General features: G+C 50.5%; 11 protein-coding genes across 11 annotated transcripts; 5 read left to right on the forward strand and 6 right to left on the reverse strand.

The window, feature by feature from the left end:
* Nucleotides 1-320: 320 nt before the first annotated feature.
* N7509_011884 (ubiquitin C-terminal hydrolase family protein) lies at nt 321-1718 on the reverse strand (the record flags this gene model as incomplete). The annotated part of the gene is made up of 1 exon (XM_056636521.1): nt 321-1718. One exon carries the CDS (start codon nt 1716-1718, stop codon nt 321-323), a length of 1398 nt encoding a protein of 465 aa, XP_056482551.1.
* Nucleotides 1719-2990: 1272 nt separating this feature from the next.
* On the forward strand, nt 2991-4248 carry N7509_011885 (mitochondrial 54S ribosomal protein uL5m; the record flags this gene model as incomplete). The annotated part of the gene is made up of 3 exons (XM_056636522.1): nt 2991-3271; nt 3371-4063; nt 4125-4248. 3 exons carry the CDS (start codon nt 2991-2993, stop codon nt 4246-4248), a joined length of 1098 nt encoding a protein of 365 aa, XP_056482552.1.
* Nucleotides 4249-4665: 417 nt separating this feature from the next.
* On the reverse strand, nt 4666-7528 carry N7509_011886 (STE11 family mitogen-activated protein kinase kinase kinase; the record flags this gene model as incomplete). The annotated part of the gene is given in 5 exon segments (XM_056636523.1): nt 4666-6005; nt 6016-6952; nt 7006-7157; nt 7212-7285; nt 7344-7528. 5 exon segments carry the CDS (start codon nt 7526-7528, stop codon nt 4666-4668), a joined length of 2688 nt encoding a protein of 895 aa, XP_056482553.1.
* A 15-nt stretch (nt 7529-7543) lies between these two features.
* N7509_011887 (uncharacterized protein) lies at nt 7544-8223 on the reverse strand (the record flags this gene model as incomplete). Its single annotated transcript, XM_056636524.1, has 3 exons — nt 7544-7720; nt 7907-7961; nt 8189-8223. 3 exons carry the CDS (start codon nt 8221-8223, stop codon nt 7544-7546), a joined length of 267 nt encoding a protein of 88 aa, XP_056482554.1.
* Nucleotides 8224-11286: 3063 nt separating this feature from the next.
* On the forward strand, nt 11287-11961 carry N7509_011888 (uncharacterized protein; the record flags this gene model as incomplete). The annotated part of the gene is made up of 1 exon (XM_056636525.1): nt 11287-11961. One exon carries the CDS (start codon nt 11287-11289, stop codon nt 11959-11961), a length of 675 nt encoding a protein of 224 aa, XP_056482555.1.
* A 1112-nt stretch (nt 11962-13073) lies between these two features.
* On the forward strand, nt 13074-15828 carry N7509_011889 (uncharacterized protein; the record flags this gene model as incomplete). Its single annotated transcript, XM_056636526.1, has 4 exons — nt 13074-13194; nt 13254-13308; nt 13369-13632; nt 13683-15828. The coding sequence occupies 4 exons, from the start codon at nt 13074-13076 to the stop codon at nt 15826-15828; spliced, it is 2586 nt and encodes an 861-aa protein (XP_056482556.1).
* Nucleotides 15829-16307: 479 nt separating this feature from the next.
* On the reverse strand, nt 16308-17174 carry N7509_011890 (uncharacterized protein; the record flags this gene model as incomplete). The annotated part of the gene is made up of 3 exons (XM_056636527.1): nt 16308-16595; nt 16661-16750; nt 16833-17174. 3 exons carry the CDS (start codon nt 17172-17174, stop codon nt 16308-16310), a joined length of 720 nt encoding a protein of 239 aa, XP_056482557.1.
* Nucleotides 17175-17636: 462 nt separating this feature from the next.
* On the forward strand, nt 17637-20540 carry N7509_011891 (uncharacterized protein; the record flags this gene model as incomplete). Its single annotated transcript, XM_056636528.1, has 4 exons — nt 17637-17662; nt 17768-17854; nt 17928-18054; nt 18123-20540. The coding sequence occupies 4 exons, from the start codon at nt 17637-17639 to the stop codon at nt 20538-20540; spliced, it is 2658 nt and encodes an 885-aa protein (XP_056482558.1).
* A 1220-nt stretch (nt 20541-21760) lies between these two features.
* On the reverse strand, nt 21761-23168 carry N7509_011892 (adenosine kinase; the record flags this gene model as incomplete). The annotated part of the gene is made up of 8 exons (XM_056636529.1): nt 21761-21797; nt 21858-21971; nt 22028-22362; nt 22421-22541; nt 22564-22763; nt 22829-22979; nt 23045-23060; nt 23117-23168. The coding sequence occupies 8 exons, from the start codon at nt 23166-23168 to the stop codon at nt 21761-21763; spliced, it is 1026 nt and encodes a 341-aa protein (XP_056482559.1).
* Nucleotides 23169-23376: 208 nt separating this feature from the next.
* N7509_011893 (DUF1770 domain-containing protein) lies at nt 23377-24107 on the forward strand (the record flags this gene model as incomplete). The annotated part of the gene is made up of 3 exons (XM_056636530.1): nt 23377-23685; nt 23790-23967; nt 24043-24107. The coding sequence occupies 3 exons, from the start codon at nt 23377-23379 to the stop codon at nt 24105-24107; spliced, it is 552 nt and encodes a 183-aa protein (XP_056482560.1).
* A 466-nt stretch (nt 24108-24573) lies between these two features.
* N7509_011894 (uncharacterized protein) lies at nt 24574-26728 on the reverse strand (the record flags this gene model as incomplete). Its single annotated transcript, XM_056636531.1, has 5 exons — nt 24574-25527; nt 25583-25951; nt 26012-26141; nt 26259-26428; nt 26540-26728. 5 exons carry the CDS (start codon nt 26726-26728, stop codon nt 24574-24576), a joined length of 1812 nt encoding a protein of 603 aa, XP_056482561.1.
* Nucleotides 26729-26763: the final 35 nt, after the last annotated feature.

The raw sequence follows: 26763 nt of genomic DNA on the forward strand, positions 1-26763 counted from the left end.
CCTTCTCCTTTAATTTCTCCTTCGACTTGTCCTTTGTCTTGTCCCTTGTGGCGCGGTCTTTCGTTCGACCTCTGCCAGCCTTCTCTTTGCTGTCGTACGCGGCAGGACCAAGTTTCATTTCATCTGGGATTGTCTCATCTACCTCATTGGCAGACTCATCACCTTCCCCTTCTCCATCACTGGTGAACCTATCCTTGCTCAATCGCCCGGTAAAGCGGGAAAAAGTGGTACCGATCTTGTTATCCCCGGTCTGGCTGGCGGCTCGGCTACCGGTGCGGCTTCCTGGGTTGCTCTTGGAATTGCGTGAGCCCCGCCGGAAACTAAATGAGTTCTTTGGAACTTCTTCTTCTTCCATGGGGGCTAGCTTTGGTGACATAGATGGAATTGATCGTGCCTGGGGGGCCGGTGGGTGCTGTCTCGGAGAAGATCACACTGGAAGGTCTTCTCCCGGTGCTATTCAAGGCTTGGGCGCTTGGGCTATCAGGAGCAGTGATTTCAAAACTGGGCCGAGCAGAGTTCACTTCGGTCACGCTTCCATCTGTTTCATTTCCAGAAACGTATCGGTATTTCTGGGCGATATCGGCCATGTCCACATCAAGAGTAGCATCAGATGCACGCGACGAGGGTGCTTTGTTGGGAAGATTAGCCAGCGAGGCGTCTTGGTTAATAGGAAGAATCTGGTAAAATAGAAGATAAGGTGACTCCGTCCTCAATGCAGTTTCAATATCAATAAGGGTCACTCGTTCTGCAGCGAGATCATCGAAGCGCATCCAGTGTTTTGGCGTCTCAAGCGTGTCGGAGCTACCACTAGAGGTAGAGGGTGTAAGGTTGGCGCTGGTTCCTCGGACTATGGAAATATAGTGTCCCGAGTCGACGGAGTTGCCGCGATGGCAGACCATTGCCTGGAGAGAAAGCTTGAAGTTTCCATAAATTGGTGCATCTGCGTCCATGTTGTCATCTTGGATAAAATGAGGCAGACCAATCTCAGTTGGAATGTCGATGTATGTATCCCGTCGAGTGGCGTTCCCGTTGGGAGTAAATGAATAGCGCTTCAAACACATGCCAAGAATGGGTCGCTTGGAAGCAAAGTGAGCTGCCACTTGAGCATCGTTTGTCGGTGAATTCTCCGTGTACCATGCTGTACGGACATAGACGTCAGTTGATGCCACCTCGGGCGAGGAATGGGAGAACGTACGGATCAGACTGAAGAATTGCCAAGCTGGCATCATCACTTCCTTCCTGAATATGCCTCTTCGCTGCTGGGGGTCTGAACCCGACGAGGGCTGATTATTTGCCGTCCCATCTGTCGGATCGGGAATAAATCGTTCTTGAACAATGCTGCTTCGCCGGGTAATCCCTCGCCTTGGCATAGTTTCGGAGGTATCTGAAACGGATGTCCATGGACTGGGCCGCTCAACCTGGGGTGAGTTAGATTGAACTGGGGATAGTGTCGGCGTTGTTTCAATCTCCTCGATATGTGCTGTAAAGCCCTTCGAAATAGACATTGAATCCACAGAGCGAGTGGAGCTAACGGTATTCCGCCGTTCTAAATGCCGCTTCACTTCAATTCGATTGTTGAAGTAAGCTTCTAAGCAGTCTTCGAGGGTCAGGGTTGACCCGTCAGTGGGTTCGGGTGGAAGGGCCACCTCAAGTAGTCTTTCATTGATGAACTTGTGGTCATCGCTGGCATCTTCCTTTCCAGTGTGATATATGTCCATTTTGAGGGTGAGGAGAGGAAGCTCAAGTGCTCCCGTTATGAAAGTGAATGCTTCAGAGGCATCCTGTTGTCTGAGGTTGGCTGCATCAGGCCAGCCACATTCTGCAAGGGCTTCTTGTATATGCTTGGTCTGTATATTTGATTAGTTCAAAGTACTGACACGGCAGTATTGACCAAAAGAGTAATGACTTACAATGTCTGTGGTGATCAGCCTCCCGCTTCGCAGCATATTAACCCAGAACCGCAGCAAAACAGCCATTTTCCGGCGAGGTTCGTCATTGAAGGATTTATACAAGATGGCCTCGAAGCAGTCGAGCCGTGCAAACATGGCAAAAAGGAGCGCATCTAGATAGCACGTCACTCCGCTTCTGTTCTCGGCACCAAGCAGCTTTGTATTAGGCGTGTAGCTCCGGATGATACCCTCAATCGAATCTTCCAGTAACAACAGCAGAGCGACAGCGGTGTCCACATCTCCATTGGCAGAAGTGAGAGCATAACTGTAATTCTTCTCTTCTAAAGTAGTGATTCCTAGTGCTCGTATTCGCTTCTCGATAATTTTGACCTATATATGAGCCCAAGTCAATAGATAGCCCAGTAACTAACGGCTAAGTCGTGGGGCAGTACCTTCTTCTGGTGCTCTTGATCATCGTCCTTGGTAGCATGGGGGGTGAAAAAGTCTCGGAGTACTGGTCGAGCCAGATCATTTGAGCCCTGAAAATACTCAACATTAGCAAACAGGTTTCTTCCCAGTAGCTATTTGCTGGGTTTCAGATCATCGCGCGGATACGTACCTCCTCTTTGCTCTGTCGCGATCGGCTGTGCCGATCGCGGCGGGTTGTTAAAAATCGGTGGATTCCACTCATGGCAGAGATATTCCCCTAGCGACAAGGGGTACTTTGGATCGTTTCAGATCGTTGGAAGTGGAAGTTTGGAGAGGAGGCGGCATGCGGGGGAGGAGAGCTCTGGGTAAGGAGCTTAGTTGAGGCTGCAGGATTCCCATGAGGCGCACGAAGACCCCATCATCTGCCAAGTACTTCTGACACTGACACGGGGCAAAATACCAAGGGCCAGTCAGGATGCGTGAGATTTGTGCATGCGAAATGATAGGGAAAAAGGTCTCACGGGTCGATCTAATGACCCAATGGAAGCTAAACTGTTGATCACTTACCGCGGGGCAGTTTGCGCCGTAACCGCCTTATTTGTCAGGTGTCTGTCAGGTGATACACGTGACCAGAATCGCCCCGAAATTTGTTTGTCGCGACGGACCATCTCGATGAATCTCCGAATCCAGCAACATCACATTATACACAAAATGGCTGCCAGGGAGCCATCTAGATACCTGGCTAAGGCTCTGCCCAGGGCATTTGCCCCATCAGCCCGCCCCCAGGCCTTTATTGGCCGACGCAATGCCTCCGACGAGGCCCCGACTCGACGTTTGTCGGACGAGCTGGAGACTTCCTCGTCTTTGACCTCCAAGGTCTCCGACAGTGCAGCTGAATCGTTCGACCCAGTTTCTCGAGCCAGTGCTCGCAGGTCCCAGCTTCCTCGCAGTCGGTAGGTGATGGTCTCATGGGAACTTCGACTCCTTATCCGCAAGAACAATGAAGTCTCGCACACGACAGCATAAACTAATATCGTCCTCCCAACTTTTAGATACCAATTCCGATCCCCTAAATATGACCGCGGTCCTCTCCACCCTCACCAACCCCCTGCTCCTTCCGATCCCTCCTCCCGCCTGTTCGTTCCCGGACCTTTCTCTCTACCGCGAACCGAGCAGACCTACAACGCGACAGTCGCATCAGACATCATGACCCTGTGTTACGTGCACACACCACCCGGATTCAAGCCCCCCGTCAAGGCCCCACGACTGCGCGAGTGGGACGACAGCTCCCCCTACCATAAGAACCGTCCCCTCCGTGGGCCCCGTGGCGGTGATGTGCTGCGATTACTCCGCAAGCCAATTCGGTTCAACAACATCCCCAAGATTGAGCGGATCACTGTCCACAGTTACGTGAAGCAGGCAGCGCAGGAGAACTCGTCTTGGATCCACGTCGCCGGTATCGCGATCCAGGCTATCTCCAATGTCCGTGTCGAGACCTTCAAGTCGAAGTCTGCCGTTGCCACTTGGAGCATTGCTCCTGGTCGCGACACCGTCGCCGTCAAGGCGGAGTTGCAGGGCGAGACGATGCACCACTTCCTTGGAAAGCTGATTGATGTTGTTCTCCCTCGTATGAAGGATTGGCAAGGTATCAAGGGTAGCAGTGGCGATAGCAGTGGAAACATTACTTTCGGTCTGGAACCGGAGCATGTTGCCCTGTTCCCCGAGATCGAGGTCAACTACGATATGTGAGTTTTTCTCATACCGTTTAGGCTTATTTCTTTCTACTGATTACTGACTGTTCTCAAGGTATCCTCCCAAGATGATCCCGGGTTGCCACATTACCCTTCACACCACTGCCAAGGCGGACAAGGATGCCCGACTCCTCCTGAGTGCCATGGGCGTTCCTTTCTATGGAAAGATTGTCCAGTAAGGGTTAATGGGAGCGTATTTCCCAGAAAACACTCGCTCGTCTTTGGCATATGGCGTTGTGTTACTATCCGACCTGTAACTTTAGAGGTGACCTGCATGGTGGTCACTGTGATTCCAAACCTGTGTATTATCTCATTAACATTATCTTTTAAATCAAGCGTCAATTACAGTTGAATCGAATATCGTAAACTAAAAATTGTGTATTTTATGACAGCGTTGCTCATTACAGTGGATGGTTGTTTTCAATACGAAAACCAGCATTGTAGACGTGACAGTTAATTTAGACAGTCTAGTCCCCCCATCCAATCGATTCCGTAGCCGAAAGAAGCGACCCCAAGAGAGCTCAACATTCAACTTAATCACCATCTTACACATCAAGGGGAAACATAACGAATAGGGTCAAGAGACGAAATACGCATCACGTAATTGGCATAGCCAGGAACTTGCACTTCAGAAGCTCATCCGCGCTGGGTCTCTTCTCATACTCATGTTGGAAGGTCATATCAAGGAACTCGCCCGCTTCCTCGCTAACATGTTCGGGAGTATGAGGCCGAGCCTTGTTACTACCGATAGCAAAGATGGCCTGCAGCTGACTGCAGTCTGGGAAGGGGTGAGCGCCAATAAACATTTCCACGACGAGACAGCCCAAACTCCAGATATCGGCTTTCTTGGTATGCGCTGTTTGGCGCACCACCTCTGGTGCCATCCAGTACACACTGCCTTGCATGGAAGGCCGGTGCATATGTCCAGCGCTGCCACCGCCGGTACTGGCTCGAGAGCCGAGAACGGCGGATGCTTCAACGCGCTTGGAGATACCGAAATCGGAGATTTTGACACCACCCTTGTTGTCGACGAGGATGTTGGCTCCCTTGATGTCTCGATGGATGATGTCACAGCTGTGCAGATACGATAGACCGGCTAGAATCTGCCGGACAAAGTTCTTGACTAAGGGCTCTTGGAAGGTGTTGTATTGCTTGAGCATGGTAGCGATGGAACCACCGGGCACATACTCCAAGAAAATGTTGAGATGCTGGTCATCGGTGCCAGTGCCCAGGTATTGGACGATGTTGGGGTGATGCATCCCCTGCAGGAGTTCAATCTCGTGCTTGAGGGCAGTAACCATGAGGTTTTTGCGTTTGTCGAACTCTGTTCCTTGTGTAGCTGAGGGAATCTCGACCTGCTTGACGGCCATGAGTTCTCCAGTGATAGCATGGAGAGCCAAGAAGACACTTCCGAAAGAACCTTCACCAATGAGCGAACCCTTCATCCAGTTTTTGGGAGCAAAATTATTGCCTGCCAGGAAGTCATCCATCAAGCCTGCATCGTCCTCTTCTTCGCCCTCTTCACCCTCTTCGTCTTCGCGCTCGCCGTCGCGCTCGCCAATCAGGACGCTCATACGTTCTTCATTGAAAGAATCACCATCCGTAGCTGCGACACTCATGCTTTCATCCAGCATACTTTGGCGTGAGGGATTTGGCTCATCAGAGCTGCTCTCGAAGGAGACGTAGGATTTGCGATTCGGCTCGGTGGGAGATTCTTCCTGAAGGGGTTGAAGAGAGCTTGAGGCAATAGAATCACGGTATGAGGTGTGAGGCAAATTGAACTTGGAAAGTGAAGGAGGCCGTGAGGCGCGTGCCGCTTGCGCCCCAGTTTGGGGCGGCTGGAACCATGAATCGGCAATGTTGGGCATAGGTGGAATAGGTGGGATAGGAGGTAGAGGAGGAGGAGGGCGGTGCATCTTTGAGGCTTGAAGCAACACTGAAGTTACTAACAACACTCAGACGGCTCGCCGAACGACTGTAGCGTTGGGATCTGCGCACGGTCTTTGCGATATCTTCACGATCATGACTGGGGAAGAACGATTGTAGTTCGTGAATGATCATCTCACTTGGAGGTCTCTGGCCGAAGAATGACCGTAACTTAGTAGCCACGGGGTTGCGCTCGCTGCCTGGAGACTGTTGACCCTGGTCGCCTGGAGTGGGCGATGGACGATGCCTAGGGCCCACAGGGGAGACTGGCTGCTTGGTGTTGATGACATTCCATGGTTCTCCCGTGAGCTGCTGGATCTTATTCTTTTGGCGGAAGTTGGATTTGTTCATCGCGTTCTCATGAGTGACCTTGCTTTCATCGTAGGCAAGCTGGGATGCTCGACGAAGCTCGTCCTGGTCTGGTTCTCCGGCATGGATCTTCCGGAGAATTAAACGACCACGTTCAGGCTTGTTCACGCCATCGCAGATCTGCAAGAGCTCAGCTTCGGTGAGTTTCCGGCAATTAGATAGGTCTGGTTCTAGGCCATCTAAGACATAGAAGCAGTAATTTCGGTATTGGTGCTCTGGAAGCTGCAGTTTCCTCAGTACTGATATAATGACCTCCTCCGGAGTTCTGCTGTTCCGGATATCGAGCACTTTAGTCTGTCCACCGGTGTATATAACACGGATAACAGGGCTATTTTGTGGAAGAGGGCCCATAGTGAGACCATCAAGGCTGTTATTTCGAGGATGCGAGGCACCTGGAGTGCTTGGATTGCGTCCAGACCCCGAACCACTGGTGAGATAGCCATCCTTCCGCCAGGTCCGATCTGAATCAACCGGGGGCGAAGCAGGCTGCGAGGAAGATTTGTATCCATCCCGAGACCATCGCCGGCTGCTCAGACCCGAGCGAGTGTTTTCAGTTAACACTGCAGCTTCCATAGCCGCCAATTTTTTCTATGCCAGGTTAGTACATGGTGAGAATGAAAGGACCGCGGTTCGCGGGTTACCATATTCTTTTGCCTCGGGTCGACCATGGTCTTGTTTCGAAGCTGCTTGATAGCGACGAAAATGCGCACGCGGTCGCCCACCTTCTTTATACCCATTTCCTGTAGAATCTTTTGGTCGCAGTCGATTAAATTATCACCGTTGAAGTTGTTCGCTTTGAGAGATCAGCATGCATCCAAATTGCTCTGCGGGTCGAAAGGAAAGTTACCTCGGAAGAGCGACTCATATTGTCCGCACTTAATGCTGTGAAGCCATGCCACCACCTTCTTCTCATCCCAAGCCCTATATGAAGTCAGGAAACCTGCCATTTGCTCAAGCTCTATCCAATTTGATAGCTTACCGGACACCCAGTTGTTCGTCGTGTCCCTCCGAGAATTCCGATTTGGTCGGGCTGGAAAATCCAAACCCCTCGGTCACTTTTGTCGCCGTCGCCGGTCTTTGGGAGGTCGAGTGAAAGGTGGTTGTAGAGGCTTGGGCTGCAGGCATGCCTAGGGAGACCGAATATGGCGGTTGTGAAGCTAGCATCGTGAAGGCGAGCTGCTAGAAGTCCAGCCTTTGTCCAAAGTATTCCTTCTTGATCTCTGGATGAGCGATGGGGTTGAGCTTGATCGCAAGAGCCCTTTCTCCGCCTGCGGGCAAGAGCTTGTCGCGCCGGTTTCGATAGAAAGTCGTCGGGAGGATGGCGGGGGTCAGCACATAGTACCGAAGGGAGGAGGCCTGTGATTGTTGAGTCTGTTAGATCGTGCGACTCTTTGGGACCAGTGAAGAGTGAACAGCGAATATTGGGCGTCGAGGCGTCAATGGGGGCCTGAGAGCGAGCCAAGGCTGACCGACACAGATATTCGTACACACACTGCACAGAGAAGGCAGACAGAAAAGAAGAGGAAGGGGAGGATTACATACCGGCACAATGGAAAACGTCTTTGTTCCCGAGGGCCGGAGGGGACGATCGCGAAGTCTGAGCTTTTGGGGGGGGAAGAAGATGGAGATCGGGGAGGGAGCCACTTAGTGTGGTCGAGATCGGGCGTTTATCGAATGGAAACTCCGACAAACTCCCCACCGCAACAAATACGATCCAATCCAATGCTATCAACTTTACGCAACTCCGGGAGATTGAGCGAGTTTTGTAGCGTTGGCTGAAACCTGAGACGACTAGACGACGCACTCCATCAAGGGGTTGCTCACCGTCGTCTCAGCCTCCCCACGCGTTTCATGGCCATCGGAGGTGTCACGTCTCATCCCTTGCGACTCTGTCCTACATGCCACAACGCGAGCTCGGACTCTGTTCTTGCCACTCAATTCAATAGTTCATGACAATCTGTTCTTCCTCCAGTGCAACTCTTCAATTCAATCTTCAAAGGGATTCTTCTGGAGTGGCTTTCCGGCCGGCCCCACCGCTGAAACAGCGGATCTGAAGTCGGTCCTTATTGAGACCCAGTTGCATCTTGCCGATAGGTGTGGCCAAAGAACAGAGTTCCATGGTTTCGCCCATGAAAAAATTTAGAATGGAAATAGGGCCATGTGGCGCACTACGAATGAGACAAAGCTGCTTCCGCTCCATCTGGATAGTATGTACCTGGATATCCAATGCCCCCAGCTCAACGTCATGATGTCCCAGACCGCCTGTTATACTAGCAGCCGGGAGGATATAATAATACTGAACTGAAAGGCCCGAGCAGACATCAGATGAACAGTATCCTGGGGACTGAGGTGTAGGTATGATGAACTATAGAAGAGGAAGACTTCGTAGTCGCCCTACGCCAACTAGCTATCTATGTGCCTTCATTCCCATCGATGGGAAAGAAAGTAGAATCCGCCAGCCGTTGAACCTTTTCTATGCAGTTCTGGTAGCGGATCTATCTTGTTCTGTATGTACAATCCCCAAATCATCTCTTCCCCCTCCCCCCAATTGGAGATGGTTCATGTGGCTTCATGTGGCTTCTCCGCACCGGTGGAGCCTACTCACCGCATGCATCCCCAACATTTCGCCCACATAGCTTTGATTGCAGCTTTGTTTGGCGATTTCCTCTAGACATATTAATAAAATCTTAAAAAAGTCGTTTCGATAGACCCTGGAAATTATCAACAGAACTTCAAGCTGATTAAGCAATTGGCTTCACGCAATAATCAAGGAGGCTTGGAGAGCTAAATCTATAATCTATAGGAAACAATAAGAGAGGATAATCTATGACTTTTGTTTTATGGCATCTCTGCCCTCATATTAGTAAATGGCAAAAATGGATGCCCGAATTATAGACATAGGTATGCGGCGCTGGCTCGATGATTCCGGATAGAAACTTGAACTATTGTCGGTGTATGGCTTAGTATGAAGAAAAGCTGCTTAGAGCAACTTTTCTTCAAGTCTCTAGTATAGCCGTGATATATAAACGACTTCTGTACGACCCCACAGCTAGGTATCACGGCGAATCTGCCCAGGTGAATTCTAATTATCTTCTTCATGTTCCCAAAAAGAACATAGTGGAGCAATAGAATCACCGCGCAAGTGCTCCCCTCCGTATATAACTCAATTGAAGCTACCTACCAAGATATAATTTTTCTTGCTATTGTCTGCTTTGGTTAAAGCTCCCAACAGAACTTGAAGCTTCAGCATCCTCATTCCAAGTTTACCGTGAGATGTTACGAAGACTACCGGGGAATAGGAGTTCGGCCGAACCCATCCGTTGGATTAAGTCGACGCCCACAATAATGGAGTTGGTTGGCACGCCAAATCGCGAGTATTCACGTCTAGGTCCAGACTCAGTTCTTCGTTTATGATTTCTGTTCATAAGTATGCTGCGGATATTAGAATAGGTTCATTCCGCGAGATAGCCTGTTAGACATCTTCACGAGATAGGGCCAAAGGCAGGTGAGACAATGTTACTTTTAAATTTGACTGATGCCAATGCTTGGCTAAAAGCTAATTGAATGACTTCAATATTAGGAAATTCTTCGGAGTTGTGTTGAGAAAGCTTTAGTATTGCCTTGTGGTACCTGCTACATTGGGCAGGTGATTTTGAGTGCTTTCCGGGGTCGCACAAGCTGAGAGACCCTGCGGAATTCGATTTGAGCCGCAACTCAAATAAGTACTGTGTAGTCATCTCAGCCTGTGGGGCAAGTATAATCAAGAAAAGACAAATTATTAGCGCACAAAGTCTTTGGCTGAGAGAGCTACTACCCGTAGTAGTTGTAGGATTTCTAGTAGGTGAGACATCATTTTCGAGACTATTCACGCTAAAATACTGAGCCAAATAACGGTTCCTGGGTTATCTTCTCCCAGACCCACCCACACAAGCGAAGGAAACTTTGGCACTGTCCATCTCCTCTGTACTCCGTACTAGATTATCAGGTCACATCCATGAGCTCCACTACCTTTGGCCTCCAGATCGATCGATATTTGACTATTTACCGTACGGGGTACCTAATATCATCTCTAAGGTGTTCTTAGTCAGTGAGCGACCATCGGGTTTAGGACGAAATATATCGACCATGTGCCTACAAGAAGTTGCAATGTAATTTCAAGTTCTTCGGGGTTGACTTTGAAGGCCAAATGTTGATTCTAAACATACGGAGTATGTACAGACTCCGGGTGTTTGTTTAGTGGGGGGATGAAGAGAGCCAGGGAAATCTGCCTGGCCCCGGGGTGGATCCCAAGGTGAGGTCAAAATTTTATTCCCGAAAAGGGGCCAGTGAAGGCAAATTTCCCACTAGTAATTCTTGAAGACAGTTGTAATAAACAATACCTCCTATGTTTCCCTAGAGCGACGAGGATCTCAAGCCTTCCAGCTGGTCATATAATCAAACCCATCAAGTCAATTTCAATGATGGGTCTGTATAGAGGCGATCATGTTGATCCCTGGAGTTCCAAGGTTGATTTCAATTTTAATGGGTCTCCTACTCACTGGTAATACGAAGTCACCCAGTGGGAGTCCAGATTGCGGCTCTGTGGCGGCTGACTGGCACGTGTAGCTTGATGTGGCAGGTGGAAAAGGCTCCAATGGGAACAATTGGTGCCCAGGTTGCCAAGTAGCAAACCTGCCTAGCGATAGAATGGGCTAATGAGGCCGAGAGTTAAACCAGTTAGGGTTAGCAGCAGCCTAGAATTAGACCCTGCGCCCAAACTCTTCAATGCGCTGGGGCTGAGACCGTACTAGTGTACTAGTACACTTATATTTGGGCCTTGACGACCTTTTCCCTGATCACAGCTATTTCTTTCTCTTACCTTGGAAGATCCTTCTGATCCTCACAATTTCAACCTTTCAAACAAATCCAATCTCTCCATCAAAATGCACTTCAAAGTCATCCCGGCGCTTCTTATGCTGGCCCCGGTCGTTCTGGCCAACCCCGTTGCAACTGATACCGCCGACCTCTCCGCTTCCGAGACCGATGAACTGAACGATGCTCTCGCGAATATTCCCAGCTCGATCCTGACCGTGCTGGCGACCGCTATCCCCCAATCCTGGTACATGGACCTCCTGGACCCGGCTTCCCAATCCGCCTTCCTGAGCGAGGCCTCGGCCGGTGTTTACCCAGACTGGTACAGCGCACTTCCGTCCAGTGTCATCGCCTGGGCCAGCTCCGCTGCAGAGAATGGCGATGACTTCCTGTTCGGAAGCGCGACTGCCACTGACGAGAGCGCGAGCGGTTCCACTCCCACTGGCTCTCGCAGCTCTGCCAGAACTGCCTCTGCCACTGCCACTGCTACCCAGACCAAGACCGACTCTGAGTCCAGCACTGAGTCCAGCACCGAGTCCAGCACTGCGACCAACTCCAACACTGATTCTACCACCGCCACATCAGATGCTAAGTCCTCAGAGACTGCTTCTAACACTGCTTCCAGCGCTGCCTCTTCCACTCACGCATCCGAGACCTCCACTGGCGGTGCTCCTCTCGCTACTGGAAGTGTCGCCATGAGCCTTGCTGGTGCTGCTGGCTTGCTCGGCCTTATTGCCGTACTCTAAGCGTCAAGCCTCAAGATTGTCCATGATTGTTCAATCTGCTATGCCTCTATGTCATGGAAACCAAACGCTAACATAATTTCAACTTGAAATGAAGCAACCTCTACATGAATTGTCCCATTCCACTTCGAGTTAAAATACATTTAATTTAATACTAGTACACCTAGTACTTCAATACAAATCTTGAGACTGCAGTAAAATAAAGGACCGACCTTGAGGGTTCAAAATGCCTGGCATCGATATGCCTATTTTTGGCCATTCGATATAGTATAAACTTAAATTACATTGCTATCTTGCTTGTTCTGATAGTCAAATGCGCATTTGACCCGGCGCAAGGGGTGACGAACGTAGTCAGGAATGGACCTCTTCCAACTAGAAGGTTGGAGATATAAATGACTCGGATGGATGGTCACTCCCCTGGAAATCAAACCAAGCTATCGCAAGTACTTGTAAAGTGGTATTAAAGCACTGCCATTCTCACTTTATTGGCTAGAACAGTACACGATCTAGTAAACTATAGCCTTGGGATATATCAAAATATTTAGTATTTCTTTTGCCATGTCTGTTTCACAGAAGTATAGATACTTACTTTGTGCCCTGGAACTTCCGCGGGTAAACATACAAGACAGGACCTAGTTCCAAATAAAGAAGATCGATTGGACATCTTAATTGGACTTGAAGATATGAAACACTTATCTCTGACATAGAATCTCCCATAATTTCTCCCGTGTTGATCGACAGGTCGGCTGTCGGCTTCAGTGGCCTTGCCGGCAAGTGCTGTACATGAGAGATCTCCTCCTCCATCCTCCATCCCCCATTCCCCATTCCCCCTCCCGTCTCAGCCACGCCTCTCCCCCTTCACTTCCAAGCCCCAGCAGACCGCTCCAACCAGCCTATCTCTGCATATTCCCGATTTCTTTATCTGATTACCTCTTCATCCCCCCTCTCCTTCTGTTTCGACCCAATCGCTGGCTCAGGCACAGCCGGACATACCGCCACGTGACTTCGTCTCCCCTCACTGGCGCCAAACCCCACAGTTTTTTCTTTCCCCGCTCAGCACTGGGCCTCGAATTCTTTCCCTCTCTTCCCCCCAGACGGAACTCCAAACCCCAAATATGGATGACGAGAAGGCAAAAGTCAAGAAGAAGGGTGCCACTCACCGCAAGTCTCTTTCTTGCGAATACTGCAGTCGATCGTTTGCCCGCCTGGAGCATCTCCAACGCCATCTCCGCACCCGTTGAGTAACCCCCTCTTACCCAGTTGTCGCTTTCCTTCCCCCTAATGTAGGACAACAGATACCAAAGAGAAACCCTTCTCATGTGATATCTGCTCAAAGTCCTTTGCCCGGAGGTAAGCTTGATCCCATCTCTCATCCAATCATCCAGTCGCTTATATCATTGGTATTCGCAGTGACCTCTTGGTGCGACATGAGCGATTGGTTCATCCAGCCGAAAGTGCGGCCGGTCGTGAACATCGCACGCATAACGGAACCGAGAATAACCACCACGAGATTCCAATTCAGTCGTCCATCATTCAACCTGCCCATCATGAGTCGCGCATGTTAGAGCTGGCCGACGCTATCCCGGTCCATACCCAAGTTCCCCCTCCACCTCCCGAGGTCCAGGTCCAACCACCCCCTATAGTCGAGACTACCCACTTCAATCCCTCCTGGGGGTACGACTTGAACCTCTTATCGCACGCCGCGAGTCATGTTGCCTTGGAAGGTCAACAAGAGAGTCTGGATTCCATCCGCAAATCCTCGCATACAATCGACACCCCGTCCCAACCTCTTCCCCGCCTCCGGAGAGAGCCATCACCGACAATTATGGTGTAGAGCCTTCATTTCTTGACCTCACAGATCTCGGAGACCCCGTTCAAGATTTCACAGTCTTCTTAGAAAGTGTTGGCCTATCATCTGATTGGGACTCGGGGGTCTTCTCCTCAGTTGAGGAGCCCATGTTGCCGCCAGGTCTCTCGATCGACTCGAAACCGCATGTCCGGGATACACCGGCATCTGCACGTCTTGGTGCTGATCTTATGAGTGATGTGCGAGTCCAGGCGGACGATCCACCTTCATTTTCTAATTTCGGATCTCGCTTGCCATCGCTGCAACCCGAGTCCCACGAGATGGAAGATCGCATTGGCCTGTCAGATGATAGCGCACGCCCAGCATGGGATATCACTAATGCCGATCGCCAAATTTTTGTCTCCAAACTGGAGGAATTCTCCTTTGTTCTTCCCAAGGGCTTTGTGCCGCCATCTCGGCATGCCCTGTCCCGGTTTTATGCTGGATACATCAACGGGTTGAATGAACATTTGCCTTTTGTACATGTCCCTACACTTTCAATTGCCAAATGTTCACCGGAGCTCACTCTGGCTACGGCAGCTGCTGGGTCGCACTACCGATTCGAGAACGGTCGGGGGATAGACCTCTTCCACGCTGCGAAAGCCATTTTGTTGGAACGTCTTCGCCGACGAGATAGCAGACAGGTACCGCAGCCATCATGGAACTATATCTCTCCGCCTTCCAATTTTCCCAACTCGCGTGGATCTTCGATTATCTCCAACACCGCGAGTAGTCCATTCCAAACCCATCATATGCCGAACCCCCCTGTGAATGCATCGATCTATACCCCAGATGACTCAGATGCTCACATGGAAGTGATCCGGACATTCTTACTCCTCACTGTGTTTGCTTCCTGGGAGAGGCAACCAGAGCTGTTGCGAGAGATCCTCTCGCTTCAAAGCACACTAGCAAGGCTGGTTCGAGAGCATGGTCTGTCTGAGCCACCCCCAACGCCTGAGCCTATTAGCTGGGAAGAGTGGGTTCGAAGAGAGGGAAATAGACGGACGAAACTGATCGTTTACTGCTTTTTCAACCTCCATTCGATCATGTACAACATACCTCCCATGATCCTCAACGGAGAGTTGAAGCTCAATATGCCCTGCTCGCATGACCTGTGGAAGGCCTCCAATTCAGCGCAGTGGCGACGACTTCACCGTACCCGCCAAGGGTTAGATGTCTCTTTTCCGGATGCATTCGCCCGCCTCTTTCTCAAATCATCTACATCCTTCCCTTCCGCCCCTATATCCCCCCTGGGAAACTACATTCTCATCCATGCTGTCATCCAGCAGATATTCTTTGCCCGACAGCTATGCCTGTCAGCTCCAACTATGAATGGTACTAGCTTAAGACAGGATGATCTTAATGTGCTGGATAACTCTTTGAGTGCTTGGAAGGCATTGTGGAAGCGCACGCCTGAATCCAGCATCGACCCTCAGAATCCTGCTGGTCCCATCGCCTTTACCTCTACTGCACTTTTGGGCCTGGCATATATCCGACTACATGTTGATCTGGGCCCCTGTCGTCACCTCATTACCCAAGACCCTGCACAGATCGCAAGTGCCCTTATCGAGTCACCGCCGATCGTCCGAAGCCCGAGGTTAATCATGGCATTGCTGCACTCAGCTCATGCCCTCTCTATTCCCGTCCGATTGGGAATTGATTTCGTAGCAAGGACACACTCCTTCTTCTGGAGTATCCAACACTCCCTATGCAGTCTGGAATGCGCATTCCTGCTCAGTCGCTGGCTGCTAGCCATTCCCGCAACACAGCCAGAGCAGCGGTTATCTGAGCATGAGCGGAAACTTCTGTCGTGGATCAAGAGCATGATGGATGAAACCGACATGGCTGTTGATCCACCAGGGGCCCCAGACCTTGAGTTCATGGCGAACCCATTTAAGGTTCGTCAGCTTAGTGTTGCCATTGTCCGTGTCTGGGCCCGGACATTCAAGGGCAACACTAGTTGGGCCATTGTTGACCTGGTTGGGTCAAGTTTGGATGCTTATGCGGATCTTTTAGAACACTAAGTATACCTCTCTCAAAATTGCTGGTCTTGGAGTAATTTTGCGCCGCGAATATCCAATTGGCATCTTTGCGGAAACTGTTACTCGACTAATGTGGCATCTCTAATGACGTTGTGACTTCTTTCTCTTATTTTTTGGTTGGACATGATATCTCACGGAGTTCTTTTTGTAAATGCAAGCTTGGAAGGCTTGGGACGCGTTGGTTTGGATAGGTTGGATGGACGAACTTTTCATGCTTGATCTGTATATAAGTATATGACCAGGGAGTGGATCTTCAGACGGGATCTTTATTCTGGACTCGGACTGTTGCCTCTTTCTTAATGATACCTTCAATGGCGATGATTTGAAAATTCAACGGCTACATCTATGGATACCTGCAAGAGCGAAGTATGAGTTTTGTCTAATAAAAGCTCGATTAGATAACATGGTTGATGAATATTGCTTTTAGATTTCTTAAGTCATTATATCATAAGCCACTTGCCTCAAGAATGCTTCTGGGGCGCCTTCGGTCGATTTCTCATCACGCTCGCAGGCACAAACCGGAGTGCTGACATGGATCGTTCTAACTCGTCAATCTCCATGTTATTAGTCTCCTCTTGAGGGATGGGAGCAGGTAGATTAGCCTGTGATACTGAACTGCGACGTCGAAGCCTTCCTTCCTGGGCGGATGAAACGGATGCAGTGGAAAGGCGCCTCCGGTTGCTATTCAGAGGCCGTAGCAGAGATATCTGCTTATCGATTCCATCATTGATGATGTAGAAATTGTAAGTCTGTATTTTGTTTGATTATCGGTTAGTTCGAGATACGACCATCTTTCAGGCGCATTCTAACATACCCTGGGAAACATATGCTTGTCTATCAGATGGAGTCGTCGCTTTTGAGGGGTAGAGCATTTTCGCTCGCAATCCTCGATGAAGCAGCCATACTAATCCGGAACAAGATTGGTCATTAGTATACTTTGCACCATAGATATTATTTCAATAGCCTTTCTTGTATTGCACACTCACAGTCTTCTCCCCCCGCGCCCTCCGGGCTGCCGCGAGGGCATCATGGTTCTCTTCGATATGAAGATTCAAAAAATGACCGGTTGGAAAATTCCTACTGCATTCCGCGCAGCGATTGACATGTGCCTGTTGATAATGCACTTCGTAGTCTTCATGTGAAGCGAAAGACAAGGTCTCGCGATGAGGTGGTAGCGCACAATGCATCGCCTCGATGATGGGGGCCGATTCACCATGAATATATTTGCTGCGCTCCATTGGAGTAACAACGCCCGAAGCTGAGGACCTTGAGTGTGTAGAGGGGGAAGGTGTCCGTGACTCGGAACGACTTCGAGAGCGTTTGGACATAATTGCGGTGTCGGGCCTGTTACGATACAATGCTTCCTTCCCGGGCACGGTAGATATGTGATCGATCCACTTGGCGGGGCTGAGTGCAGCAGAGTGCGGCGAGGGCGCTATGGAGGACCCATTCAGTGTCCAAGCGTAGAAATTGGGGAGAAAGGACAAAGACAAAGAATGAAGTTGGAAATGGGGTGATTCATGCAGAGATCACTCTCTTTTCACATCAGTAACAGCGATGTGTGAGGTGAAGTGAAGGAGGAAGGTATTGTGGAAGCCGCCCGCCAATCAGCGTCGACCCCAGGGGCAATTCCGCCGAAGTACTCCATCGCGCTTTTTCCTTTCAATGATAATCTTCCTCTGCTTCAACTCGACTCGACTCGACCCGATGGCTGGTCCACTCCTACATTCATCTGTTGTCGCTGTAGCCATCTGACCGGCGCGGTCTACGGTGGTTTGACACCGGGGAAAATGGCATCCTTCCAGGATATGTGGCAGTCAGTTCTACCTTACACCTATTCCCCCTCCTTCCTCTCCCAATCCTCCGGAAGTCGGAGGTGGTCGATGTGGACTGTGAACTAAATCTAATCGATCGCGTTTAGGACCGCGCTCAGTGCTGAAAGCGAACTGATGCGATGCCTCACCCAAAAAGAGCCCACCTTCGCTGAAATCTCCCACTTTCTATCCGAGTCAGTCAACGCCGCACACTTCCTAGCATTCACGGCCAGACCCCGTCTAACGCCAGTACTCTCTCCTCTACAGGTTTCGCACCATATGCCAGAATACCATTCTGCTTGACTTTGATACTGCCCGCGACACCGATGTCGAGAGTCGCTTGTGGGAAGCGCATCTAAAAGTGAACAATCGGTTTCGCAAGTTGCTTTCTCGCGTGAGTGTCGGCGGATGGGGGTGGGATAACGCATCGCGCCTATGAACTGACTGGTCCGATTGACATAGTATCGCGAGGAGAACGCAAAGAAAAAGCCGGTAGAGAGACGGAAGCTCGAGAAGCACTACTTGGACTTCATCAAGTCTAGTCAAAGATTCTACCGCGGCTACATCCAACACCTCTCCTCGCATTTCGGCGGCATCGTCGAGCTGGAGGAAGTCGCGCGCAAGTTCAACTTTGAGAGTATGGATCACCCACTCCCCATTCTCGTGCGCCCCACGGATAACACAAGGACTGACTCGGAATATCCTCTAGACTTGTCCGCACAACCTCCCGTTCCCGTAACTCCCGACCTGCACAAGCGTATCCTCCAATCTTGCCATGCGACCCTCATACGCCTCGGCGATCTTTCCCGCTACCGGGAAACCGAGCTCGCCAGTAAGCGCAATTGGGGACCTGCAACTGGATACTATGATCTAGCCTCCGTGGTATACCCCGTCTCTGGTGCGTCGCATAACCAGTTGGCCGTGATCGCCCTTGCCGATGGCAACCATTTTCGAGCGACCTATCATCTCTACCGGGCACTTTCAACCCAAACCCCGCACCCTGCCAAGGGTAACCTTGAAATCGAATTTAAAAAGGTTATGAATTTATGGACCAAGAAGGAGCTGATTCGTCCCGAGGACGCTGGAATCCCAGGCAGAGCCCTCGCTCCCTGGTTTGTCTATCTTCATGCAAAGTGCTACAAGGGAGATGATTTCCCAGAGCATGACGAGCTGGAGAGCGAGGTGATGAGCCAGTTGGCAGTCGAAATTCGAGAACGGTCTCTTGAAGGGACACTCCAGAAATTTTGCCTCATCAATATTGCCGCAGAAGATTTTGCCAGAGCTCGGTCACATGAAGAATCGGTATCAAGCGCGCCTCTATTTTTCCAGCGAATCAATGTGAAGACTTTCTTCACCTTGTTACAAATTCTTCTCGTTGAACTCGAGCGATTTGCAGCTGAAGATTCGAGTACTAGCAGCAAAGATACTGCTAGAAACGGTCCTGACAAGATCACCGGGGTTGCGCGCCGAATTCTTCCAGCTTTGAGACACTATAGCTCTTGGCTCCTTGTCACTAATGAATTCCTCGTTGCACAGAAAGACGAAAAGGATTCGGCACTGTCAATCCAAATTCAGGAATTTTGGAAGATATATGCAGAGACCTTAACTCTTCTTGCGTCTACTTTTGATGTCGCGCAGCTCCCGGAAATCGACTATCTTCTCGAAGATGATGAAGAGAGTCTTGGGTTTGTGCCTCTTGATCAAGCAGCCACCTCCCGCCGGTATATCGGCACGAACGGTCAGCTCAAACCTCGAATGAACGACCCAGGCGGCGAAAGAAGCCATCCGAACATGGAGATGCTCTACAGAATCCGCGAGTTTGTCATAGATGGCCTTGATCTAGTCGTGGGAAACAGAATTCCAATTGCATTGATTGACGATGAGGACAAGAAGACATTCCTCTACCGAGAAGACGGACTGCCAGCCCAATTTTTCTCAAGTCCTCATGGCCATCAGCAGGCTCTCTCAACCCCGATAATCGAACGAGAAGATATTCCTCCCATGGCTCCAGATTCGAACTCTGTCGCTGAAGGCCGCAGCATGTTTGGTGGATCCCAATCCGCATCAGCATCCATGTCGGCTAACATGAATCGTATCGCGGAGGATGTCGAGCGATTGGTTGAGTCTGATACATATGAAAATGCTCCAGATATCTCAGGCCAGTACAACTTCTTAAATGAGCCACGAGATATGCCCACGCCTTCGGCTCCAAGGGTATCCAACATGAGTGCATTCGCCTTCGAACAGCCTACGCCACAACTCAGAACGCCCATTCCACCCCCTGGGCTTGGCCCTCCCAATCCTGGCGCAGCGGAGTCCCTTCGCGCTTCAATTTCTCAGTCCTATTCACCACTTCCAGCTGTACCTGGAATGCCCAGCATCTGGAACACATCGTCACCTGCTCCACTGAGAGAGGGTACATCTCCCCGCACACCTCCCGGTCTGGGCCCACAGCCTCAAATGCATCCCATGGCACCTCCGAATGCCATCATGTCCGATCGATCACCATCTCAAGGCCAGATCGGAAATGATCTTCTCCGACAAAGCATGATGGCGCAAAGTCAATCCTCTGGCTTCTTTGATCTAGTTGGATCGGTGCCTTCTTCGTGGATCCAACCAACCAACATGTCGACGACCCTGCCCCAATCCGCTCCAGGCAACTGGGATGGCAATAACCTGAGCCGAATGAGCTATTCTTCGTATCCCAGCCAACCTCTCTCGGGCGGGTTGCCAAATCAAACATGGGCGAATGAAGCCTTCATTGGCAGCGGTCTCCCAGCAAGCGGCGGACCTTTCAGCTCAGGTTTCGGCGACCACCGCAAATCAGCTGCTCAACTTGAGGCCGTTGGGCAAACTCCCCCTTGTGGACAGGGAGGCTGATCGGGAAGGGTAGATCTGCTTTTATGCAATATTAACACAAAGCATCTACAGGCCAAGCAACCTCGAACCAGCCATCTGAGCGAGAAACATCAACAATGTACAGCACGCAGCTAGACCTTCCCTCCCATGATGGCCTATGTACGCCGTTTCCTCCCAGCTCATCAAAATGCGCATGGGAAACAATACATGGGCTAGCTACTCCATTTTGCACCCCGAGCATAAGAGTTGGCTCTAGTCGTTGCTAATGGCTCTCCGGATAATCACTCTATCCCAGTAACACATACATCCCAATGATTATGAAGCTCTGTTATTTCTCTGAAGGGGAATGGCTCAGGGCATCTGATCTCTCTTGACTCCTCTGTGGCAGCCATGAGTGTGCCTTGTACCTTCTCACTTTATTCTCTCTTTTTTTTCCGAGAAGGACAACGCCTCTGTGCAGGCTGCGCGTTCAACACGCAACATAGTGGGCAGTCGAGACCTGGAAGGTACCCGTTTCCCCCTGTTATGCTTGCAGGACACTTTTAGTACCATCAATTCTTTTTTGGTCTTTTTTTCCCCTTCATGCGAAGAAATTTGTCATTTCTCAAGCAATCCCTTTTTTTACCTTCCTTGATAGCCCTTGTTTTTTTGACCTTTGACTTCGTTGGATAAAATGGATGAATGTCACGAGGCAGCTATTAGGCGGGCCGTATCCAATGAACATCGTAAAGTTTTGTTTCCATTTGAAGCTTCTTTGGCCTAAATCTTAAAACTTGTACTACACTTTAAATACTATACTTCAATAATGCCCATAACTCATCGATTAAACAAATTGTGATATTCATTTATCTTGAATTATTCGTTATTTCGTTGTTGAAAACGGGGTCCATCCAGAACCCGTTCGTTTGGCTACCAGATTTCCCATCCCCAATATTATCATGGTGCTTTAATCACGTTAAGTGTTTCGTAAAGGGACAACTGAAGAATAGGAATAGGAGAGTGGACAGGGTGCCAAAATGACAGAGCCTTGATCTTTTGACGTAAAGTCGTTTTCTCAATGTATAGGAACAGAAAAGGAAATTTGGGTATAGAGGGTTGAATCATCCAGGGTTGAAAGACGCATTGTTCAGTCCAATTGGCTGGGACTGAGCTGCGCCGAGATCTTCCTCGCTAGGTCGATCTATGTGTTGAAAATCTTCATTCAAAATCTATTCTTTTAATGTTGGGAGAATCGTCACCGCTTAAGAGCGAGAGTAGGTCTGCTTGGGGGAGGGGAAGCTACATATCCATGTTAGAATTAAGCAATTTCAGGTCGGGAGATCAAGTGGGAAAACTCACGAAGGTCCAAGCTCCTGGATGCTCTTGCTGGCCAACCACTGACCCATGTCAATGCTGTCCTCAAGAGACTTGCCAGACACAACACCAGCGCAGAAGCCACCGGCGAAAGCATCACTGATAATTCCATCGTTAGTTAAGGACAATTGAGTTTAAGATAGGACGGAGCTTACCCGGCACCGTTGGTGTCGTTGATGGCATCCTTGGAGATCTCGTGGACGTTGAACTGCTTGACCTCAACGCTGCCGTTGGAGGCAATACCGACAACGGTAGGCTCAGTGCCCTGGGTGACGATGGCAACACGGGGACGCTGGGTGTTCTTCTTGGGAAGGAGGGCGAGCTTCTTGGCGATCTCGACAACGTCCTCGGTGCCCCACTCGTGGCTGGCAGCGTAGGCACGAGCCTCGGTCTCGTTACAGAAGGTGTAGTCGGTGTAGGGCAGGACGGTGTCCAGCTGCTCCTTGAAAAATTGGGGAATGAAGGGAGCAGAGAGGGAGAGCATGAAGACCTATAATGTCTATATGTAAATAACTACTCGCATCAGACAGCTGTTGGGTGTTACATACCTTGTTCTTGGCAGCGGCCTCCTCACCGAGAGCCTCGATGGCAGGGACACAGACAGTCAGGTGGTAACCACCGACGTAGTAGAACTGAGCCTTCTCGACGAGAGACCAGACGTGGGGGGGACTGCAAGTGCTCAATCTTGTACTCGTTGGCGGCAGCGAGGTCAGTGCACATGCTGCGGTCGTGGCCAGTGATGACAACACCGCACTTGCCGGTAGGGGTGTTCTCATCGACGCGGTACTCGGTGTGGACACCGGCCTCCTCGCAGGTCTTCTTGAGGATGTCACCGTACTTGTCCTTACCAATGCAGCCAATGTACACGACGGAGTTGTCAGGGAGCATGTACTTGATTGTTTGTCAGTCTCTATTGGTCAAGATATTCAATCAATCGAACACCGATAGCTCCATACCTGGGCACCACGGGCAGTGTTCTGGGCGGCACCACCGGGGATCAGCTTAGCGTCCCGGGCGAGGAGGTCCTCATAGATGCCCATGTGCTGCTTCTCAGCGAGGATAGCATCGTTGGGCTTCAGGCCATACTTCTCGAGAAGAGCGGCATCACTAGACGAAACGTATCAGCAATCGACATCAATAAGACCCCGCCTGATAGAAAAGTCCCATCATACCCACGAGCCTGGATGTCTGGGGAAAGTCAGCAATCTATACACTTCTACCAAAAAGGTAAATGTATCACATACCGAGGAGAGGGTTCTCCAGAGCGAGTAGAGGGTATCCTTGGGGAGCAGCCATTTTGAAGAAATTGAAGATCAAAGTGAATTGAGGGGAAGGGGAAGGGGAAGAAGATGAGGGCTCACCTTGGGAAGTGGGCTGGAGGGGCCATCTTTCTGCCGGGCGGAAGGCCTGCAAGGTTGCCCCCAGACCAGTTAGTATGTGGACGACTCCAGCAACCTCCCCAGACATCCAGATCCAATCCCCGATATCCCATTGACCCACCACCATGTCCAACCCTGCCCTGGAGATTTCGGAAACTATTCAGGCGGCGCATATCCGCTCGAATCCTTCTCCGACTCACGATATCAACCCCTCTACCGCGGCCTCGGAGAAACAGCCCGTTGTTGTTGGCCCTGCTTCCGACGCTGGCAGCCTCCCATCGGACTTTGTTGACCCCAGCCGGGTCATTCGTCCTGTCCGCCGCCGTCAGACGCTTCCTCCCCTACCGGATCTTCGTTTTGAGCAGAGTTACCTTGCCAGTATCAAGGACGCCGATACCTGGGGCCGCGTGGCGTGGATCACTGTCCGTGACCAGGTAAGATATAATGCGGAGAAATTAGGAAACCTGAGCGACGAGAGAAATAAAGGATCATCAATCCTGAAGAATATATCGGGCTAATAGTATTCCCCCTTATGCAGGTTCTCCTCCCTCTCATCCAAGGCACCGTCTGGACTCTCGCGCTCTCGGGGTGGCGTTTCTGGAACCGCAACGCCTCGCTCAGCGGCCAAACTGTCGGCAGCCGAATCCGCAGGTGGTGGTATGATGTCAACAACTGGAAGCTGCCTCCTATGAAATGGACCAAGGATCCTAAGCTGGGTGAGCAAGTTGGAGATGTAAGCAGATCCCTTTCCCTGCCTCCAGTGTTGCAGCCCATTTTGACAGGACATATAGAACTAACGGCGCCGGAGTTCTTGCAGTTTTACGAGGCTCAATTTTCCAACGCGGGGTCCGATTGATAGGCCATGACTTTGACTTGGCAGCATGACAAGGGCCTTGACGGACCATAACCTGCTTCCCCCCTCTAGCATCATAAAGGCGTTTGGTATTTTCTTGATTTATGGCTTAACAGGTGAAGCCTCTGTTCGATATCCCACTCCTAGACTAGGTCTTTTTCTTGATCTTTGATCAAAAATGCGTGTACTACTCTTTACATTTGAAAGTCAATGGTACATATACACTGGCGCTGCCACTTTTTTGTAGCAATAGCATTACAAAGCTATGATATCAATCAAGATTCGGAAATTCGGTATCATTTTCAATTGGAATCTTTCCGCGTCTATTCACAACCCCAAGTCGCAGCAAGAGAACAACTATCAATACTATTCCAAGCAAACTCCGATTCCAGGCTGGAATCATCTGGTAAAGGTCTCCTTCGAGTGCAGGCAGTATGCACTTGCCGAGTCGAATTTCAGCTTTGGTCGGTTATGTTTGGGGCAACACAGCTCCAGATTGGCCTCCAGTACCAAAGTTGGGACGAATTGGGCCATTTGATTCAGCTATAATGTTGATGCTGTTGGGTTGGTCGGCCGGTGCAGGAGCCGGTGGCCCAGTCGATACCAGCGTAGCAGATGCTGCCAAATGTGCCTGTTGAGATGCAGGCGCAGGAGAAACGGATGAAGGCGCCTCGGTTGACTGCACTGGCTGTGCTGGCTCCGACGGGTTCAACATGGACTCTGGAGCGTAGTTTGGGCGGGGTTGTGGTACAGAAGCAGATGAAGTTGTCGGTATCTCGACTTTAATCATTTCATTCTGCGGAGAGCGTTGACCAGGAGGAGGCTCATCGACTGGAACAGGACTAGACGGCACTTTGCCTTTGCCATACCGAAGCTGGACAACAAGGCTATGCGGTTCTCCGTTCACAACTGATTCATCGCCACTCGCAGCTTCTCCTTCATCGTCTCCCTCCATGATGTTGTCATCATCATGATCCCCGTCCTTCCAATCATTTCCGCTCTCATTTCCATTCGATGCGCCATCTGATTCGTCTTCTATGTCGCCAGCCCCATAACCGGAATAGCCATTAGGATGAGTAGAAGTGCGAGCTCGCTGCGGTCTCGTTTTGTCTTCAGCCTCGTCTTCGGAATCTTCGCGCTGGCCGGTCAGCAAGGCCTCTCCATAAAGCCCTCCGGCACGGGACCGTATCTGTCGGCCACTAGCAGTAAAACGAGGTCGAGATGGTTCAGCCGGCGTCACTGTAGTCGAAGTATTGCGAGCAGATCTTCTAGAGGGGCCTTCGTCTGAGAGAAAATCTTCTTCGTCAGAGTATGTATACTTTGTCTTTTTCCCGCGAGTTCGACCCTCGTACAAAGAGAATCCAGGCTCCGGGCGGGCGAATGCAGCTTTGCGTGCAAGACGGTAGTCGCGACGCTTACGTTTCTAAGGAATTGTCAATCCAGCCCCATTTTCTGCTCTAGGCAATCAATCAACTTACCTCTTCTGAAGCCTCGAAGCGGGGAATCGCGGTCTGGATCCTCTCGCTGAGCTTCTTGGAGTTTGTGCCCTTCTCTTCATGCAGTCTATCGGCTATAACCTGCAACTCTGGGATATCTCCAGCAACACTCCACCAACTGACATGTTTAAGAGCTGGGTTACTTTCCCTGTATAGACGAAAGTGGGTATCGTCCATGCCTTCAATCAGCCAGTATCGGCGCTTCAAGCTATCGCGACCCCATGGTTGAACGGACAAAGGCTGGTTGAGGTCGTCATCATGGCGGGCTTGCTTGTAGGATTCCTTCAGTTTGGCTTGAATCGCTTCGGATGACGAGAGGGACCAAAGAGCCAAGGATCTCAAAAGTTCGATCTAAGAGAGCATCATATTAGAATCAAAATCCAAGGTTTTGCCGACGATGTGGCAACATACACGTTCTTCCGGCATCATTGTCGCAAAGGTGCGACCCCCCGAAAGGGGACTCTTGCCTGCCCATAGCTTGGGCCACTGTGACTGGTGTGTTTGAATCGCCTCCTCCAGCGGCCGTGTATAGTGGTTTCGCCTGCATCAGCGAGAGATCGGATTAGCGATTGCTGTTACGATCAATTGGCAGGCGACGATCTAAAGCGCATGTCTTGGAGGGTGCTGCGCGGGATTGGGCATTGGGTGGCGACCATACTCAACATCCTTCTTGCGGTTCAAAACAAGACCAAGCAATGCGCAAAGCAGTCGCTCAATATAGTCTCCGGGTGGGTTGTCTACAGCTCCTCGTTCGATATCTTGTGGACCGTAATGTGGCAGTGACTTGGGGAAGGCTTCGTCGAAGCGCGCGCGGAACATCACGATGAACTAAATATTGCGACAGTTTAGCAAACGTGTTATCGAATGAGGCGAACGCGTCGTGGACGTGTCTATTGACGCGAAATAGGGAGTCAATTGTTCAGCCAAGTGCCAACTCACAGGAATATTTGGGTTGTCCGCAATAACGTATTCATGCGGTGGTGACGGCTCTCGTTTGGGTGGCGGAGTCGACGACTCCTTCTTGAAGTACTTTGCGATGCCCATAGGCTTGTCGACCTCCATGGCTGTTTCGTCGTCTGTCGGCGGTGCCGACGATAATGATGAAGAGTCTGAGTCTGAGGGTGCCATGTTGGAAGGTGGAAGGGGTGGTTGTGAAGGTCAAA

This window comes from Penicillium cosmopolitanum (assembly GCF_028827165.1).
Source record: "Penicillium cosmopolitanum strain IBT 29677 chromosome Unknown utg000011l:1.0-3548175.0:1.0-3550911.0, whole genome shotgun sequence".
NCBI classification, from domain to species: Eukaryota; Fungi; Ascomycota; class Eurotiomycetes; order Eurotiales; family Aspergillaceae; genus Penicillium; species Penicillium cosmopolitanum.